Genomic DNA, 17323 nt, shown 5'->3' on the forward strand with positions numbered 1-17323 from the left:
AGGACCTATAAGGCGGTGTTCCCTGGGTTTTATTTTTGCCTCATATACCCTAGACTAGGTGCTATAGAAGCTGATGAGCCAGAAGGGCCAAAAGGAGCAGACAGAAAAAGCTCCAAGAAAAGCTGCTCTCTTTAGTCACAGCCAATAACTGCCCTGCTTTGACAGAAACAAATGGCAGTACCACCTCCTCTCCATAAGCTGAATGGGGAACCTGGGTGTCCACCCTTAGCTGGCTGTAATGAGGTGCACGATCCTCACCATTTCCCACACACATTGATGGTTATCAGAGGTAGGACTGATTCTAGTCCAGTATTACCCCCACCAACTGTGATGTCAGTAGAGGCCCAGAGGAAAGCAGTAACAAGGTGCCCCCTCCCCCTCACAGTCAGAGAAGTGTCATCAGAGGTCTACTGGAGAGCCTGAAATCCCACCTCGACCCCATAAAAACCCCTGACCCCAACATATTGCGGCATGAGGAATGTGGACATTTAAGCGGGCAACAGTCCCTACCCCACTGCTAAAACATAAATAAGATCTAGAGTTGTAATATCCATAATGTTCCCAATACCATAAAAAAAGTCACACACCATACAAAGAACCAGGAAAACATCAACTTAAATGAGAAAAAGACAATAGATGCCAATTCTAAGATGACACAGATGTTGGACAGATTTGATAGCAGCTATCATTTTAAAATAAAGAAAAAAAAACTTCAACTAGCAGTTATGAATATCCATGAAACAAATGACAAAAATAGAAAGTCTCAGCTAAAAAAATTAAAGAAAAAAAGAGGGATTTCTTTTCCATAATTTCATATATTTTTATGTGTAGAAAAGAACACCAAATAAAATTATCTCCCTGTTAAATAATTCAACACAGATAGGTAGAAAATGCAATATCTCTACTGGGGTAAGAAATATAGGTTTAGAAATATTTTGGAGGGAAAAAGCTGGTGAATTTAAACTACTTAAAGCAAGAAACAGTACTAGCTCTTTCATCCTGAAATACTGTTTTCAGTTATATATAAAAAAATAGGATACAGAAGTAAAATGTGAGCACATACTTCTTTAAAAATAGCAATTCTCAAAGTTTGAACTAAGGATAAGCAACACAAACATCATGTGGGCACTTGTTAGATATGTAAATAATTAACCCCCAACTCAGATCTACTGCATCAGAAACTGGGGCGAGGGAGAGTAAGGTTCAACAACTGTGTTAGAACAAACTCTCCAGGTGATTTTGGTGCTTGATAAAGTAAGAACTGCTGTCTTAAAATATTCTAACAAGCAGTGTGGTAAAAGAATTGGCATATAACAATAGCAAACACTACTTATATTTTTATATGCCTGGCACCATTCTAAATGCTCTGCATACCATTAAATCACTCAGTCATCAACATGACCCTTTATTATAAGCACAACAGAAATTTATTTTCTAACAGTCTGAAGACTGGAAGTCCAAGATCAAGTCACCAACATGGTCAGTGTCTGGTAAGAACCTCCTCCTGGCTTGCAGATGGCTTCCTTCTCACTGTGTCCTCATGAGAGAGAGAGAGAGAGAGAGAGAGAGAGAGAGAGCGCTCTTTGGTGTCTCTTCTTATAACTAATTCTATCATGAGGACCTCACCCTCATGACCTTATCCAAACTTAATTCCCTCCCAAAAGCCAAATATCCAACTACTGTCACATGTGGGGGTTACGGCTTCAACATACGAATTGGGGACATAATTCAGTCCATAGCAGAGATTAAGAAATTTACCCAAGGTCCCACAACTGGAAGTGGTGGAGCCAATAGTTAAACCCTGGAATTTATGCTACACTGCCGTTCAAAGTATATTAGGTTTAAAATAACAAAAACTCTTACAACCCCACACCCCTTCAAGAACTAACTTTGCTTAATTTGATGTATATTTTCCAAACTATTTTCTACACAATTACTGATGGATAAGCTACATACTAAGTTTGGTTGTTGCTACATTGTTTGTTTTTATGTTTTAGTATAAATATCCTACTGGGATATTTAAATCTACTGTGTATCATTATTTTTACTACTGTACCATTCACTGTATAGATGACAGTTTATGCTTAAGGTTATCTGTGGAACATCCTACTAGAGACATCATTGGGCATTTTAATTTACCAGACAAATAACTGGAAAACAATGGATGAACAGAGATCCAGATTTAGGATTCATCAACTAACAGTAAAAGTCAAGAGCATCTTAATCTTGTACAAGTTCTTCTACACTATACCTAATTTTGGGAGTACCGTTCACATGCACTGCAACCAATGGTCCTGCCTAAGAAGAGTGCTCACAGGTTCAGAATGAAAAGCACATGAATATTTGAGGGGCAAACAGTTAACAACCAAGAAGATGAAGTGAAACAAAGCCACACAAAGATTTTCCTTCTGTTTTACCATTTTGGTGTTGTTTTTTTTTGGGGGGGGGGTATTTTTGTATTTTTCTGAAGTGAGAAATGGGGAGGCAGACTGACTCCTGCATGTGCCTGACTGGGATCCACCTGGCATGCCCACTAGGGGGCGATGCTCTGCCCATCTAGGCCATTGCTCTGTTGCAACAGGTGTCATTCTAGTGCCTGAGGCAGAGGCCATGGAGCTGTCCTCAGTGCCCGGGCCAACTTTGCTCCAATAGAGCCTTGGCTGCAGGAGGGGAAGAGAGAGAGAGAAAAAGGAGAGGGGGAAGGGTAGAGAAGCCGATGGGTGCTTCTCCTGTGTGCTCTGACTGGGAATCGAACCTGGGACTTCCATAGGCAGGGCCGATGTTCTACTGCTGAGCCAACAGGCCAGGGCCCGTTTTACCCAGTTTTAAGAAGAAAATGACCACTGATCACTGGAAATGGTCATCATTAAGTCAAATATCATAAAACAATAGTTCACTGGTTATAAAAATTAGTTTATCAGTATTTAAGCATGCTCCTATGCCAAGCTTCATATTCTAGGGCCCAAAGAACTATTTAAGTTAATACATATCAGAAGGTCTCTGACCTTCTGAATCAAATAAAGCTCAAACTCAGCCAGGAGAGTAAATACTAAACTGCACTGGGCAATGACCTATAAAGGTTGAATGTTTAAAAACTTATCTCTTAGATATTTTAAATTAAGCACTAAAACTAATAATATTTACTTTTCTTTAAATATAATAATAATGCTAAGATAGACTTTCCTTTTAATATAGTAATTAAAATAAGTGTAAGTACTTAACCAGGCAGTTTATTTCACATATCAATCAGCCATACATCTGTCTATAGTCAATTACAAATCATCACGATGTTCTTTACATATGAGCATACACAACATAGCTAGAAAGAAACCACCAGCCCCCTTTTAGAAAGCTGACCATTCATTTGCAAATCAAATAAAAACAAATATACAACTTCCATAAAATTATATTTTCTTTTAAAATATTTCCTTTTGAAAAATAATGCTACCCCTGGCAGAAGACTAACTTATTTTTCTGAAAAAATGTGTCACTGGAAAACTCAGTGATTGATATGGGAAGGGGGGGGAGAGTCATATTTTTAATTCCTACCGTCTTTTCTCATTCATTTAATAAATACTTACTGACTGTCAACTATGAACCAAGCAGTATTCTAAGTTCTTGTAGATACAGCAGTGCACAAGAAAAAGTCCCTGTCCTCATGGATTTATATTCTATAGATAATAAATAGATAAACAAAGATGCATAATCTATAAAGTCAATGGTAAGTATTAAGAGGATAAAAGCAAAGCAATGAGATAAAACATGGTGAAGGCTACTACTTAAAACAGGTAGGGACAACCTCTCTGAAGGTGGCACTGAAGTGGCTATCGGGATGAAATGGAGAAGCAGGCCCATGAGAAAGCATTGCCAGCCCGGGGAGGTGCACAGAGCTTGTTACGGGAACGCTCTTTTCATGTCCGAAGGACAGCGAAGGCTGTGCTCTGTGGCTATAGCAGAGTGAGATAATTGTAAGAAATAAGCTCAAAGCATTATATTGCTTCTTTTTTTTTTTAATACAAACAATACTGCCTAATCAGGCAGTGGCACAGTGGATAGAGCATAGGCCTGGGATGCTGAGGGCCCAGGTTTGAAATCCCAAGGTCATCAGCTTGAGCGTGGGCTCATCAGTCTGAGCGCAGAGTCGCTGGCTTGAGTATAGGATCATAGACAGGACTCCATAGTCATTGGCTTCAGCCTAAAAGTCACTGGCTTGAGCCCAAAGTCACTGGCATGAGCCCAAATGTCACTGGCTTGAGCAAGGGGGTCACTAGCTCAGCTGGAGCCCCCCATGGTCAAGGCACACATGAAAAAGCAATCAATGAACAACTAAGGTTCTGATGCTTCTCATCTTTCTCCCTGTCTATTCCTTCTGTCCCTCTCTCTTTCTCAAAAATAAATAAATAAATAAATAAATAAATAAATAAATAAATAAATAAATAAAATAAAACAATATTAATTCATTTGTTAATACTTTCCAAATAATATTCTGAAAATAAATACCACCAGGGCATCATTCACAATACATATATCAGGTTAATGTTTATAGTTATGGTTCAAGCATTAAGTGGCATTGTTACTCCCCATGTAGTAGTTCCCTCAAAGGGCACTTTGGTTTTTGAACAGTGACAACTGTGATTCCTGAGTGAGATTTTTTCCAATGTTTTTGTTTCCTTCAAGTCACAAAGCTGCTAATGTCTCTTAAAGTAGTATGTTGACAGCTACTTTATTTTCACATACATGGTCTTCAATTACAAAATGATTCTAAAAAATTAAATGAAATTTGTTCTCCTCTCTCCAGCCTTTTACTTAAGTATTATCTCCTAAAAAAAAGATTTATTTAAAGAAGCTTCTCATGTTACAATATAAAAATTCTCCAAATTTATCATTTCTCTGAGTTTCTATTTCATGTATTATTTTGATTTAAAATGACTATATGCTGGGTTCATTTCCCGGCCAGGGCACACAGGAGAAGCGCCCATCTGCTTCTCCACCCCTCCCCCTCTCCTTCCTCTCTGTCTCTCTCTTCCCCTCCCGCAGCCAAGGCTCCATTGGAGCAAAGTTGGCCCAGGCGCTGAGGATGGCTCCATGGCCTTTGCCTCAGGCACTAGAATGGCTCTGGTTGCAACAGAGTGACGCCCAGATGGGCAGAGCATCGCCCCCTGGTGGGCATGCCAGGTGGATCCTGGTCGGGCGCATGCAGGAGTCTGACTGCCTCCCCGTTTCCAACTTCAGAAAAATACAAAAAAATAAAAAATAAATAAATAAATAAAATGACTATATGTGTATTTTTAAAAATAGAATAAAAGCTAAGTATTCTATAATTTTAATTATGAGAAAAAATATTATTACTTAATTATCAATATACATATATATAGAATTGCACAATTTTATCTGAGAAAAAAATCTTTGTAATGAAAAACCCATTTCATTCAAACTGGAGAATTTCAACGTGAGAGATACTGACCTCAGGAGACAGTACAGAATAAGCCTGTGGTGGTTTTTCCAGTGAGACCGGTAGGCAGAACTGCCCAATCTTTAATCGTCCATTCTGAAGCATTGGTATCCACTTTTAAAAAAGAAACAATATTCATCAAATATATTTGTTACAAAAGTAATTATTTGGAGAATTTGTTTTAAAAACTTGATATGAGCCACATTTGTTTCATATCTCCAAGCACAGAAGGGATTTAATTATTTAATTATGTGACTTCATAATTTCTCCAAAGATTCCCTGACAATATTTTATTAAAGATGCTGCATAAGATATTATTAGTACTAACTAACTATGCAGTATTTAAATCTCTAGAAAGTCCTTATTAGCCAAGGGAAAGTTGGCAGTAGAAAAAGGCCACAAAGTGTATCAATTTTAAACTGGGCTAATAGCGTCAATGTAAATAAGAAAAAAATTTTTTGATTAGATATAAATATAAAAAAACATTTTAAGAATATTAAGTATTTCCATAGTCTCAAAATTTTCCCACAAAACTTCCCCTTTGCATTTATTCTCTTTCTCCCCAACTATGATCCCGGGAACACTAAACTGTTTTCTGTAACTCTAGGTTAGCTTTTCTACCTTAAAATTTTATATAAGTGGAATCATACAGTATATATATACTGTTCTGTGGTTTGTTGTCTTTCACTCAGCAAAATGCTTATGCGACTCATTCACAAGATGTATGTATCAGTAATTCTAAGTATTTTCTTCTGAATAGCATTCTATTCAATGGATATACTAGTCCATTTTCCTAATGATGGACATTTGTGTTGCTTTCAAATTTTTGACCCTTATGAATGAGGCAGGAATGAACATAGTGTGTAAGTCTCTGTGTGAACATATGTTTTCACTGCACTTGGGTAAATATTTAGAAGTAGGATTGCGGAATTGTATGATAACTGTATGTCCAATTATAAAAAAAAATGCCAAAGTCTTTTCTAATGTGGTAGATATTACTACCATCAGCAATGTAGAATTTTAGTTGTTCCATATCCTCACCCATACTTGGTATGGTTAGTCCTTTGAAATTTAACAATTCTAGCAGGTGTGTAATGGTTTTAATTTACAATATTCTAGTGATTAATAATGTTAAAAATATTTTCTTGTGTTTAATGGCTCTTTATGTATCATCTTTGGTGAAATGTACATTCAAATATTTTGGAAAAAAATTTTAAAGTATGAACATAAATTTATTTTCTCTCATTTAGCAAAATTCATGTCACAAACAGCAATAGACAAAAAATAAATATAATATTAACTCTTCTCTTTTGAATCGAGGTATGATTTTTCTGACAAAATTGTAATAGCATATTATTATAATGTCCTTCACCTTAGGTTCAGTTTTGCAATTTGATCATAATGATTTTTTTAAAAAATACTCAAGGGTTTAATTGCCTTTAATTAAAGTAAAATTGTATTTACTTAAAAGTATATAATTGCCAAATGTCTTTTTAAATCATTTTACATTGAAACTATTCTTTTCTGGAGAACCCTTAAAACCAAAACTATTCATACTGTACTGTTGGGTATATCAGGACCAACACATAAGCGTTTAGACATGTCAGTCAATTAATTATATTAATAAGCATTTTTTTGTTACAGTGACTCTTCTTAACCAATGTGGAGAATCAGATAAGAAATATTATACCAACTTGATCCTAGAAATAAGTATAATATTTAAGAGATAAGTGTTTAACAAAAATACACTTACTGTATATCCAACAGGAGTTTCAAGAGGAGTATTTTGTTTTTGTTGACAACTAACATGATAAAAAGTAAAAAGCAAGTGATGGTGGTCAGTTAAAGTAGCAGGAAGTTTAACTTTGATTTCTTCATGAAAATCAGGAGACCTTCATACAAAAAAAAAAGATCAATAGTAATTTTTTCAAAATAAATAATTATTGCATTTGTATTTGAGTAATTTTAAAATAATTTTAGGATTCATGCTTAATTTTTCTTCTAGTCCAAATATTTTTCTTTATTCCCAAATAAGTAACTCTTACTTCCAGATGAGGGAGCTGTCACTGTTTCTGAAAATTCTCCTCCCATTTTTATTAATGGGCTAAGCACTCCTATTTATTGAAAATTTATTAATAATTGTTACTTTGATGCTGCGATTTTTATTAGATTGGAAACTATAAAAGAGGTGACTAGGGCAAGGCTTTCTATAATTATAAACCAGTTCTGATACACATCACATAAAACAATAATAAAAATTTATATAAGTATATATTTTAAAATTATACTATAGAAAAAAATTTTCTTTTATAGGAGTAGAGCTTCAAATTAAGACTAACTTGTATTATCTTTTTATAAAAAAGAAAAAAGGTATCTTTATACAACTTAGTATCAAGTGGGGCTCTCTATAGAATGTCTTATATCAATTATCTCATTGCCAAATAAATAATGTTACCAAAACATTGCCTAATATATTGACTAGCAGCTGAAAGAAGAAAGAAAAAGAGAGAGAGAGAGAGAGAGAGAGAGAGAGAGAGAGAAAGAAAAGAAAGAAAGAAAGAAAGAAAGAAAGAAAAAGAAAGAAAGAAAGAAAGAAAGAAAGAAAGAAAGAAAGAAAGAAAGAAAGAAAGAAAGAAAGAAAGAAAGAAAGAAAGAAAGAAAGAAAGAAAGAAGGAAGCCAGGGAACACCCACAAATTACTTTTTGCCCATATTTCAAAAGTGCTTCCAGCCACTATAAGCATAAAGCAAATAGCATATTTGATCAAACCAGTGGAATTTTCATCTTAATATTCACTGAGAATTTTATAGCAAAGCAAGGCTGCTGTTTATGATATAGGCTTAAAAGGGATAGAACCTTAGCATCCCAACCTTCCATGTTCAATTAGTATCTCTCAGTTATCTTCAATGGAAATGCATCAAACCATATTACTCCAACTACCTTTAAGACATTATTTATTCCTTTTTTTTTTTTTTTTACAGAGAAGAGAGAGAGAGAGAGAGAGAGAGAGAAAGAGAGAGTAGGGGGGAGGAGCAGGAAGCATCAATCCCATATGTGCCTTGACTGGGCAAGCCCAGGGTTTTGAACCGGCGACCTCAGCATTCCAGGTCGACATTTTAGCCACTGTGCCACCACAGGTCAGGCAACTCCAACTACCTTTAAGGTGAAAGCTGTCCCACCAAAAACTAATTAGGATTTTTTTTCTCTGATGCTAAGAGGTCAAATATCCTTCTCAAATAAGCCTCTAAAATGCTAATTGATATAGATTCAATCACAGAAATAGTGAAACAAGGTTTTTAATACCCACAAGAAAGATAGCTAATACTAGCTATCTGAGAACTTGATGGATAAAAGATGCTATACATTTTATCACTAATCTCACTAGTCATCACCGAAATAGGAAAAAATTGAATTTACTAACAATGTTAGATGGTACTGTCATTTTAATTCTACTAATGCTAAGAGCAACAAAAATAACTGAGCCACAAACTGAGATACTTTTAGAAATTACTACTTTCTTTATCAATATCTTTTCTTGTATTGAGTTTTACAGCTCATGTCTTTCCTCAAATTGTATTATGTGAAGACTGTTATGGAAAATTATACATCTACCAGTTCTTCATCAGCAAGTTAACTGTCCTCCTTTAGGTTAGGCAGTGTATAACTTTTGTGGTGGTTTTAAAGATGAACAGAAAAAAATAATTACTCTAAAATATATACATAATTTAGTAGAAATATAAATAAGATACATGTATAACAATAGCTATCCTATAAAGTAGGGGTTGGCAAACTACTGCCCACCAGCCAAATCCAAGCAACTGCCTGGTTTTGTATAAACTACAAACTAAGGATGAATTTTATATTTTTAAATGGTTGGAAAAAAAAACCCAAAAGAATAATATAAGGTCTACCGGAAAGTTCTGTCCGTTTCTATCACAACAAGTTTCGACACATAAGCACATGTTTATTTGGCACATGTGTGCCTCTCTATTTTTATCACTTAATGTATACCTACTGATGTAGCAAATTAACTAAAACAAAATTGATTCACATTAGTCTTATGTGTGAAGCGATAGTGTACCCATGACTACTGATAAAGTTCATTTACACCACTGTATTTTCTACGAATTTCAACAAGAAAGAAATGCTACAGAAGCATATAGAAATTTATTGAAAGTGTTTGGTGAAGGTACAGTTTCTGATAAGACATGCAGAAGATGGTTCAAAAAATTCGAAACAGGTGATTTCGACCTTTCTGATAAGCCACATTCTACGTGACCATCTTTGATCGATGACGATGTTGTTAAGTCATTTTGGAGCCAGATCCTTTCTGACAACATCGGAGATCGCAGAAAGGCTTAATTCAGATCAGTAAACCATTTCAGACCATATTCGGAAGATAGGATTGGTGTGGAAATATATTATTATTATTTAATAAAGTTTATTGACAGTAAAAAAAATTTGTATTTTGTTTTATTCTAAAAACGGACAGACCTTTCTGGTAAACCTTTTATTTCACATTAAATATACGAAATTCAAATTTCAGTGTCCATAAATAAAGTTTTATTGGGAGATAGCCATGCTCATTCAGTTGCAACTTTATTTACTGTCTATGGCTGCTTTTGCACTACACCAGCAGGACTGAGTAGTACATCAGCGGCCATATGGCCCACAAGACCTAAATATATACTATCTGGTCCTGTGTGGAAATTTTGCCAACCCCTGGTATAAAGGTTATAAGGTTAAATACTTGGAGAACAGAGTTCAACAATTTCTTAAAATTTTGGATCAGGGGATTGTATTTTGGAAGAGATATATAATGTGGCCATTAAAGAATGATAAAGGGTCAGTAAGTAGAGGGAATCAGTATATAATAAAAATAAAGATCAAAGAAATGTCCAGAAACAGGACAGCACAGAACATGCTGAGTGATGAGGCAGAAAAAGTCAAGATGTAAAAGATGATTGAATTTTAAAGAAAAGAAGAAGGCAAGGATGTCTTCAAGTTTGATTCAGAATAACCGGAAAATTGGTGGTACTATTAACAGATAGAAATAGGGTCTGGAAGAGGGTCAGGAATAAACACCTAGAAACTGAGAAGGCAGCAGAGATCCCAAATGAACATGCCCAACAGGCACTGAAAATACATGTCTGTACCTCAGACAGAAGGTTATAACTGAAAATAAAAGTTGTGAACTAAAGGTAAAAGCAGGGGCATTTTTATTGAATGTAGCTCTGAAAAATACATATAAAATTATTTAGAGAGAGAATTTTATAGAAAGAAAAGGGTTAAGCACAAAACCTTAGTGGTTTGTGTGGAATGTCAACTCTTAAAAGAAATAATTAAAATAATTAATATAGAAGAAAAATGTATTCAAAGATATAGAAGAAAACTGAGAGAGGACCATAAATAAAGATGAGAAATAAGAAAGTTTTAAGGAGGGAAAGGAAAAACCACATCAGCACTGCAGAAAGAATTTTACTTTGTTTTTTAAGAATAAGAAACTTAAGCTTCTTTTTGACAATGAGAGATGGAGCTAATGAAACAGGAGACTGATGATGCAAAAGAAGAAATAACTGATGAAGGCATATTCTGGAAGAAGCTGGATAAGATTGAGGACAGAAGTAAAAAAATTCACACAGAGCAGGGTGTGGGCCATTACTGCCTTTGGAACAGAAGAAAAGGCAGGTCAGTGCAAAGACAATCTGAGGTAAAGAGCAGAAATGTTGATGAATCTCAAGTGGGATGGACTCAGTAAAGTAGGAAAGCTAGGAGTAAACCAAACAGAAAAGAAGTAGGAGCTAGAAGAAGGGGGAGAAAAACAAAATAACTATTGCACAATGAGAGAGAGTGTAAAAAGTGATGACAAAAAGATTGCCAAAGAGTAATCTGTGGGGCTGAAAGAAGATCAAATTAATTGCTATTGCCCCATCATGAGAAAATAATCTGTGATAGTCCTGACTGGTACAATTTTGTGCTTTTTATCCAACAGTGTTCAGTCAAAAAAGAAAGACTAGAAGCAGAAATTAAAGATAATCCAAAGTTAACAATTTCTCAAAGAAGAAAAATGACAAGACTAAAAGAATCCTCTGATTTAAAAATACCATCAATTTAACTGACTAATGAGTTCAAGCTCAGCAGAGTTAAGTAAAGCTACAAAGTGTTAGGAGAATATAATAGGTAAAGACCAAAGGACCAGTAGCCACAAAGATAATCAATAGTAATATAATAAAAATGAAAGGATCAGAGAATTTGATAGAAAAGATGTTTTGTGTATAAAGTCTTATATTTGAGATGTCTTTGGAAAATGTAGACCTACATGTTGAAAATTATAACTTTGATGTCAGCTGTCTTGAGTTTGCACCTTCAGTGCAGCAAAGCATTTGGTAAACACACTAACGTGAGTGCTCACAATGCCACTGAGAAGTGAGTAACTTTGAAAGAAATATTTGAATTCGGTACCTGTTATGATATACTACGGCTGTATAGGCTTCCTTTGAAAATTCTGAACAGCTAGATTTACCAAAGATTACCTGTAACAAATAACAGCATGTTGAAACTTTGTTGTAATAAATGCTGGATGTTTCATATCTATGTAAGAATTTGTCTGGTTTAATAACTATTTGAGAACAATGGGCAAAATCAGCCCAGTGAAGAACAATGTGCCTACTGACTGACATTCATTAATAAATTCAATTGCTTAATTATAAATTTCTTTTCAGTTATAGACCCATATGATCTGACATTCAAACATTCAAAAATTTTCTATTCATTATATTTATATTTATTAGGCAAAAAAGTACATTTCTTTTTTTTTTTTTTAAGAAGGTGAAGAATACATTTTAAAATCTGGATGTAGCACATCATTTGGAATTTATATAAGAAATATGGTCCTAGAATGGTGACAACTATCTACTATACAAATTGGGGGCTTCTCCACTAACACAGCAGCCATTCTGAAGCCATTATTTATAAATGATATTTTAAAATCCTGTTTTAGGTATCTTTTGCTTCCAGTACTCCATGCAAGCTACTCTACAATGGAGGGGAAGCTCCATTTTACATTCTTATACATGATTAAAAAAAAAATCCACCACATTAAAAAAAATGCATTACTACTTTTGGAGAAGGGTTAGCAGTAAAATAAGTCTTATATATCTGCCTCTTGAATTCTAACAGCAAGCAGTAGTTAATTAGGGCAGCTGATTAGAACAATGGCTTAATGACATCACGGTCATAGCTATGATTCTCGTGAGGCAGGCTTGCAATATTATCTAGCCATAGATTAACTCTTACATCTGGCCAGCCATCTCTACAAAGGCATGAATAGGAATGTAGACATGTCATCACACTTCCATCAATACAACTGATAAATCCTCCAGTATTTTCCTTACACAAAGGGATTAACTGGCACCATTTCAAAATAAAAAGAACATATTAACAGGTATTTTGTCTCCTTTTGCAGTATTTCAAGCAGGTTCTTTTATTTTAAGAGTATGTAAAGTATAAGAATTACGACTCTCCTAGATAACTCTAATTTCATCAATTTGCTAAGAATACTGTTTTTATAAAATGTTCCAGTGTCAGATTTAGAGTTTATGGTTTTATCATATTGACATTATATGCTAAAAACAATTATCTTTGTCCTTTTTTAAAAAAATAAACAAAATGTGTCTGTTTATATACTCCTTCAAACTAGCCACTCACATAAACATAAAAGCATTATATTTTACATGGGTAATAATACACAAAGGAATACAGTGCCTTTTCCCTCTGAGAAGCTATCATTTTTCACAAAGTAACTCATTTCCACAAAATGAATGATACACAGTGGAAAGTGTTCCTTTTTTGACCATTTGACATCATTCATCAATATGAACTGAGCATCAATTATGTGCCAAGCACTACAATAGGCATCAAGATATAAATATGAGTAAGACATGGTCCCTGCCCTCAAGGAGCTCACACTCTAGTGGACACGATGAAGAAATAAACATATAATCATAAAGCGATAAGGCCCATAAAAGAAGGGAGAAGATGCTATGGCAGCACCAAAAGAGGGAGTGGTCTAACTGTCAATGTGGCTGGATGCAGCTAGGGCTCTGTAGAGGAGGCCAGGTAGATGCTAAGACAAGGAGTTTTGTTAGGCAAACAATAAAACAGATTATTGTACATATATTACATTTGTCATAAACAAATTCATATGGCAATTCACATAAAAGAAAACAAAAGATCTGTTTTCACAATCCAGTATCTGTTCAACTATGAGAGTACATTTATCCCTTCAGCAAAAATAAAGAGCTAGTAAAGAGCACAAAGTGCTAATTCAAACCACAAAAATAAATTCTATGTTTATTCTACAAATATTTATTCAACATGTATTATATGTAAGACTCTGAAATAGCTGCCATAGAATACAAAGATGAATAATCTGTGCTTGTTCTGTCAAGGTCTAAAAACGCTGATGAAATTGGGGCAATAGGGAAGAAGAAAAGACACAGCTTTCCTAGTTCATAGAAAATCAGAACTTGATCCAAATGACTATCACAGAAAGCTAAAATAAAACTGTTAACAATGTACCTATTTTTAGCTCATCTGCATTCCACTAGGACTGTCAGAAGTTGAACAACTACAGTGACAGCTGTGCTCCTATATGTTACTAACTTCAGGTTGAGCCAAAAATCAACTACCATGGAACTCGCATTCGTTAGTGTCCCACAAATACTGGCATAATTTGGGCAGTCAAGAATCCCCCAGTCTGGCCTCAACCGGACTTATCTTCGTAGTTTCTGACTTACCTCCCAGTGCTCTGGTTCACTGACCACTCACCCTTGTGCCTCTGTTGCAGGACATTCTCCAACTTGAATTGCTTTCCTCCCCCCACCATTTAGACCTGCTGCCATTAACATTTTCACCACCTTTCAGGCATTCTCTCCTACCAATGAAAACCTATGCCTTTGAATCCCTATAACAACCTTCTACAATTAGTACATACTTGGTTCTCAATACTGGCTGCAAAATGTACCCCCTAGGGGAGATTTTTAAATACTGATACCTGCCTGGTTCCCATACTCAGGGATTATAATTTAATTGGAATGAGATTCAGTCTGGGCACTGGTAGTGTTTAAAGCTCTATAGGTGAGTGTGTTATGCAGCCAAAGTTAAGAGCTATTGCCAGTTTCTCAACAAAGATGAGAAGAAACAGATGTAGAATCAACCGGAGAACATTTTCAAACTACGTATACCACAGCCTGTTCTGACTCTTGCCTGGCCTTTTATTCTAAAGAAGGAAATCAGAATCACAGACTCCCAGATGAAGGGAAGGCATCTGTGTTTTGTTAGAGTTCTCTAGATCAGTGTTTTTCAACCACTGCCAGCAATTTCATGTAGGTCTTCAAAAGAATTAACCACCCTGATGTTGTATGAAGATTACAGACCCAATGATCTTAATCAAATTTGCTTATGCTCAGGGTGATTTCTGCCTTAGCGGTCCCTGAAATAATTCTATTTGCACTAGTTCCCAAGAGTAAAAAGGTTGAAAACTACTGCCCTAGGTAATTTTGACTGACTCTTTTCAAAGTCACTATTTTAGAAATTTATGTATTTGTCTTCTATCCTCTATATTACAAGTCTTATTCATCTTTGTATCTTTGGGAGTGCCTTGCATATACCAGATCCTCAATAAATAGGACTTCAAGTAAATTTATTACTATCTGTACAGGACATAATGCAATTAGAAATCTGTTTACAAGATCACATTGATTTCTAGTTTAGAGCTACCAACCAACTGATACCCATAGAATATCTATTTAAACTATAAGTGAAGAACAGAAAAGTAAAGAACATTTCTTACCGGCATGGCATTGCTCGGATCCTCCCCATACATAAACTGGACTTTCACTGTTATATTTCTGGCCGAACCTTGACGATTGGCAAAATTGAGACTCTGAGGGTATATGTAGAGAAGATTTCTGTGAAGGCAATAGTACACACAGTAGTGAATACATATCTAAACACTATCACTACATGTCACAAAAGAGAAAGATGAACAAATACTGAATTATTAATATTTGCTAGCCACTACGCTAATCATTTTCAAATACAATATTTTATCTGATCCTTAGAGCAATCATTCAAACAGACAGCAATCAAATATATCCCAACTTTTCAGAATAATAAGATCCAGAAAAATTAAGTAATTTTCACATATAACCAAATAAGGGGTAGAGCTGAAATCACATGATATTTCCTCTGCAAGAGGGTTTTGGGAAATAAGTGAGTATGCACTGAAACATTAAAAAATTAAAAGACAATTCTAATATTATCTTATGATGACATTTATAAATGCAGTTTTTGTATAAATGTGATCAAGGATTAAAGAGGTATAACATTCCACATATTGTTCAAAAACATGTACAGCAATATGTTTAAGTATAACAAACAGTTTTAGATAGCTACTATGAGACAATCACATATTACTCTCCATTGACTTCAGGTCCAGTTTATGATCTTGCATCTTACACACCTTTAATAGTCCCTGCTGCCAATGCAGAGGAGAAATAATTCTCCAAAAAAATAGATAGGAAATGGGAGCTAATGAATTGCTCTGGCATTGTTCTTTAGTTAATATAAACATTTCTATTTATAAATGTTTTTCTCATTTACTTTCAGAATCTTTCTACCAAATACATTAATTCAAAACAAATGATCACAGTTAAAAAGAGAGAAATTAAATGAATACTATAGTCAAAAGATCCAAAATGCCTTTTGTTTTCTTTGGAAGTCGTATGTACAAAAGATTGCACAATCTGGGGGAGGATAAGGGACTTTGCTTTGCTTGGAATTCAAACAAGACTGCCAAATGTCCTAAATTTCTATGTCGCTAAAAATTTTGTATATTAGTTCTTAGAAACTAGAAATCCTTATATTAGGGTCTAATTTCGCTTAGTTTCTTATTTTCTTTGGCATAAAATTTTTTAATTTTTACATTACTAGTTATATTTGATCAGGGCTGTATTTAAATAAGCATGAGTTCAAAGAAAGATTAGATTCTGCCTTTAACAATGTGCACTCAGTCAGGAGACCCTGAAAGATAAATATAAACCACTTATAAAACTGCTACTTTCATTATATTTCCTACATTGACACTCTTCATTTAATTATACTCAATAACATTTCAATCAAACTATTATTAAAAAATTATCTAAATAATTCTACCCAGAGACAATATATTATAAACCAAGAATATGTGACTTTGCCTCCAATCTATTTATTGTTTCAAGTGAGAAATTGTTTAAATTGCACAAAAAATGTTAACATTCTAGTATAATCACTCAAATGGAAGAAAATTTCTCTACAGAGTCTCTCTTTGGTATTAATTTCCAATTACTATCATGTACTTGAAGGGGCTACTTTTCAAATTCCTTTCTCTAAAAAGAACCGCCTATATCAAAGAGGAGTTAACATCTACCATATGTAAAATATATGCTTGGAAAACTCTCATGTTATGACTATCATTTTCTTATTTCAATAAATATTTATTGTTTTTCCAATAAGTAAGGCATTGTACTAAAGTGCTGTAAGGGATATAAATTAAAAACAGAAATAGATTTTTCTAGTAAACAGAGATGAGAAGTTGGCCCATCTCAATTCCTCAACTAGAAAGTAGATAAAATAGCAGTGTCAATAGTTTTAAGGCAGAAAAGTAGACAGTTTAGTTAAGACAAGTTTCGAAATATGCCCTTCATGACAAATAATAACAATGCTAAGTTTTCCCTTTAAAAAGAGAGGGAGAAAATTAAAATTTCTTCACTAGTTCAGCATATGCTTTTATATATCAATAATAATTCCATAACATGTATTACTAGTAACG

The 17323-nt window shown here is 34.5% G+C and overlaps 1 protein-coding gene across 2 annotated transcripts in view; it reads right to left on the reverse strand.

The window, feature by feature from the left end:
• DOCK7 (dedicator of cytokinesis 7) overlaps positions 1-17323 on the reverse strand; it is a 242981-nt gene that overhangs the window by 122213 nt on the left and 103445 nt on the right. For both annotated transcript variants that reach the window (XM_066376450.1, XM_066376451.1), the window contains exons 15-18: positions 15305-15422; positions 11914-11984; positions 7206-7344; positions 5465-5566 (exon numbers count right to left, since the gene is read on the reverse strand). In XM_066376450.1, coding sequence (XP_066232547.1) covers positions 5465-5566; positions 7206-7344; positions 11914-11984; positions 15305-15422 — 430 coding nt within the window. The remainder of the gene's footprint in view (positions 1-5464; positions 5567-7205; positions 7345-11913; positions 11985-15304; positions 15423-17323) is intronic.

Source organism: Saccopteryx leptura, chromosome 3, assembly GCF_036850995.1.
Source record: "Saccopteryx leptura isolate mSacLep1 chromosome 3, mSacLep1_pri_phased_curated, whole genome shotgun sequence".
Classification (NCBI taxonomy): Eukaryota; Metazoa; Chordata; class Mammalia; order Chiroptera; family Emballonuridae; genus Saccopteryx; species Saccopteryx leptura.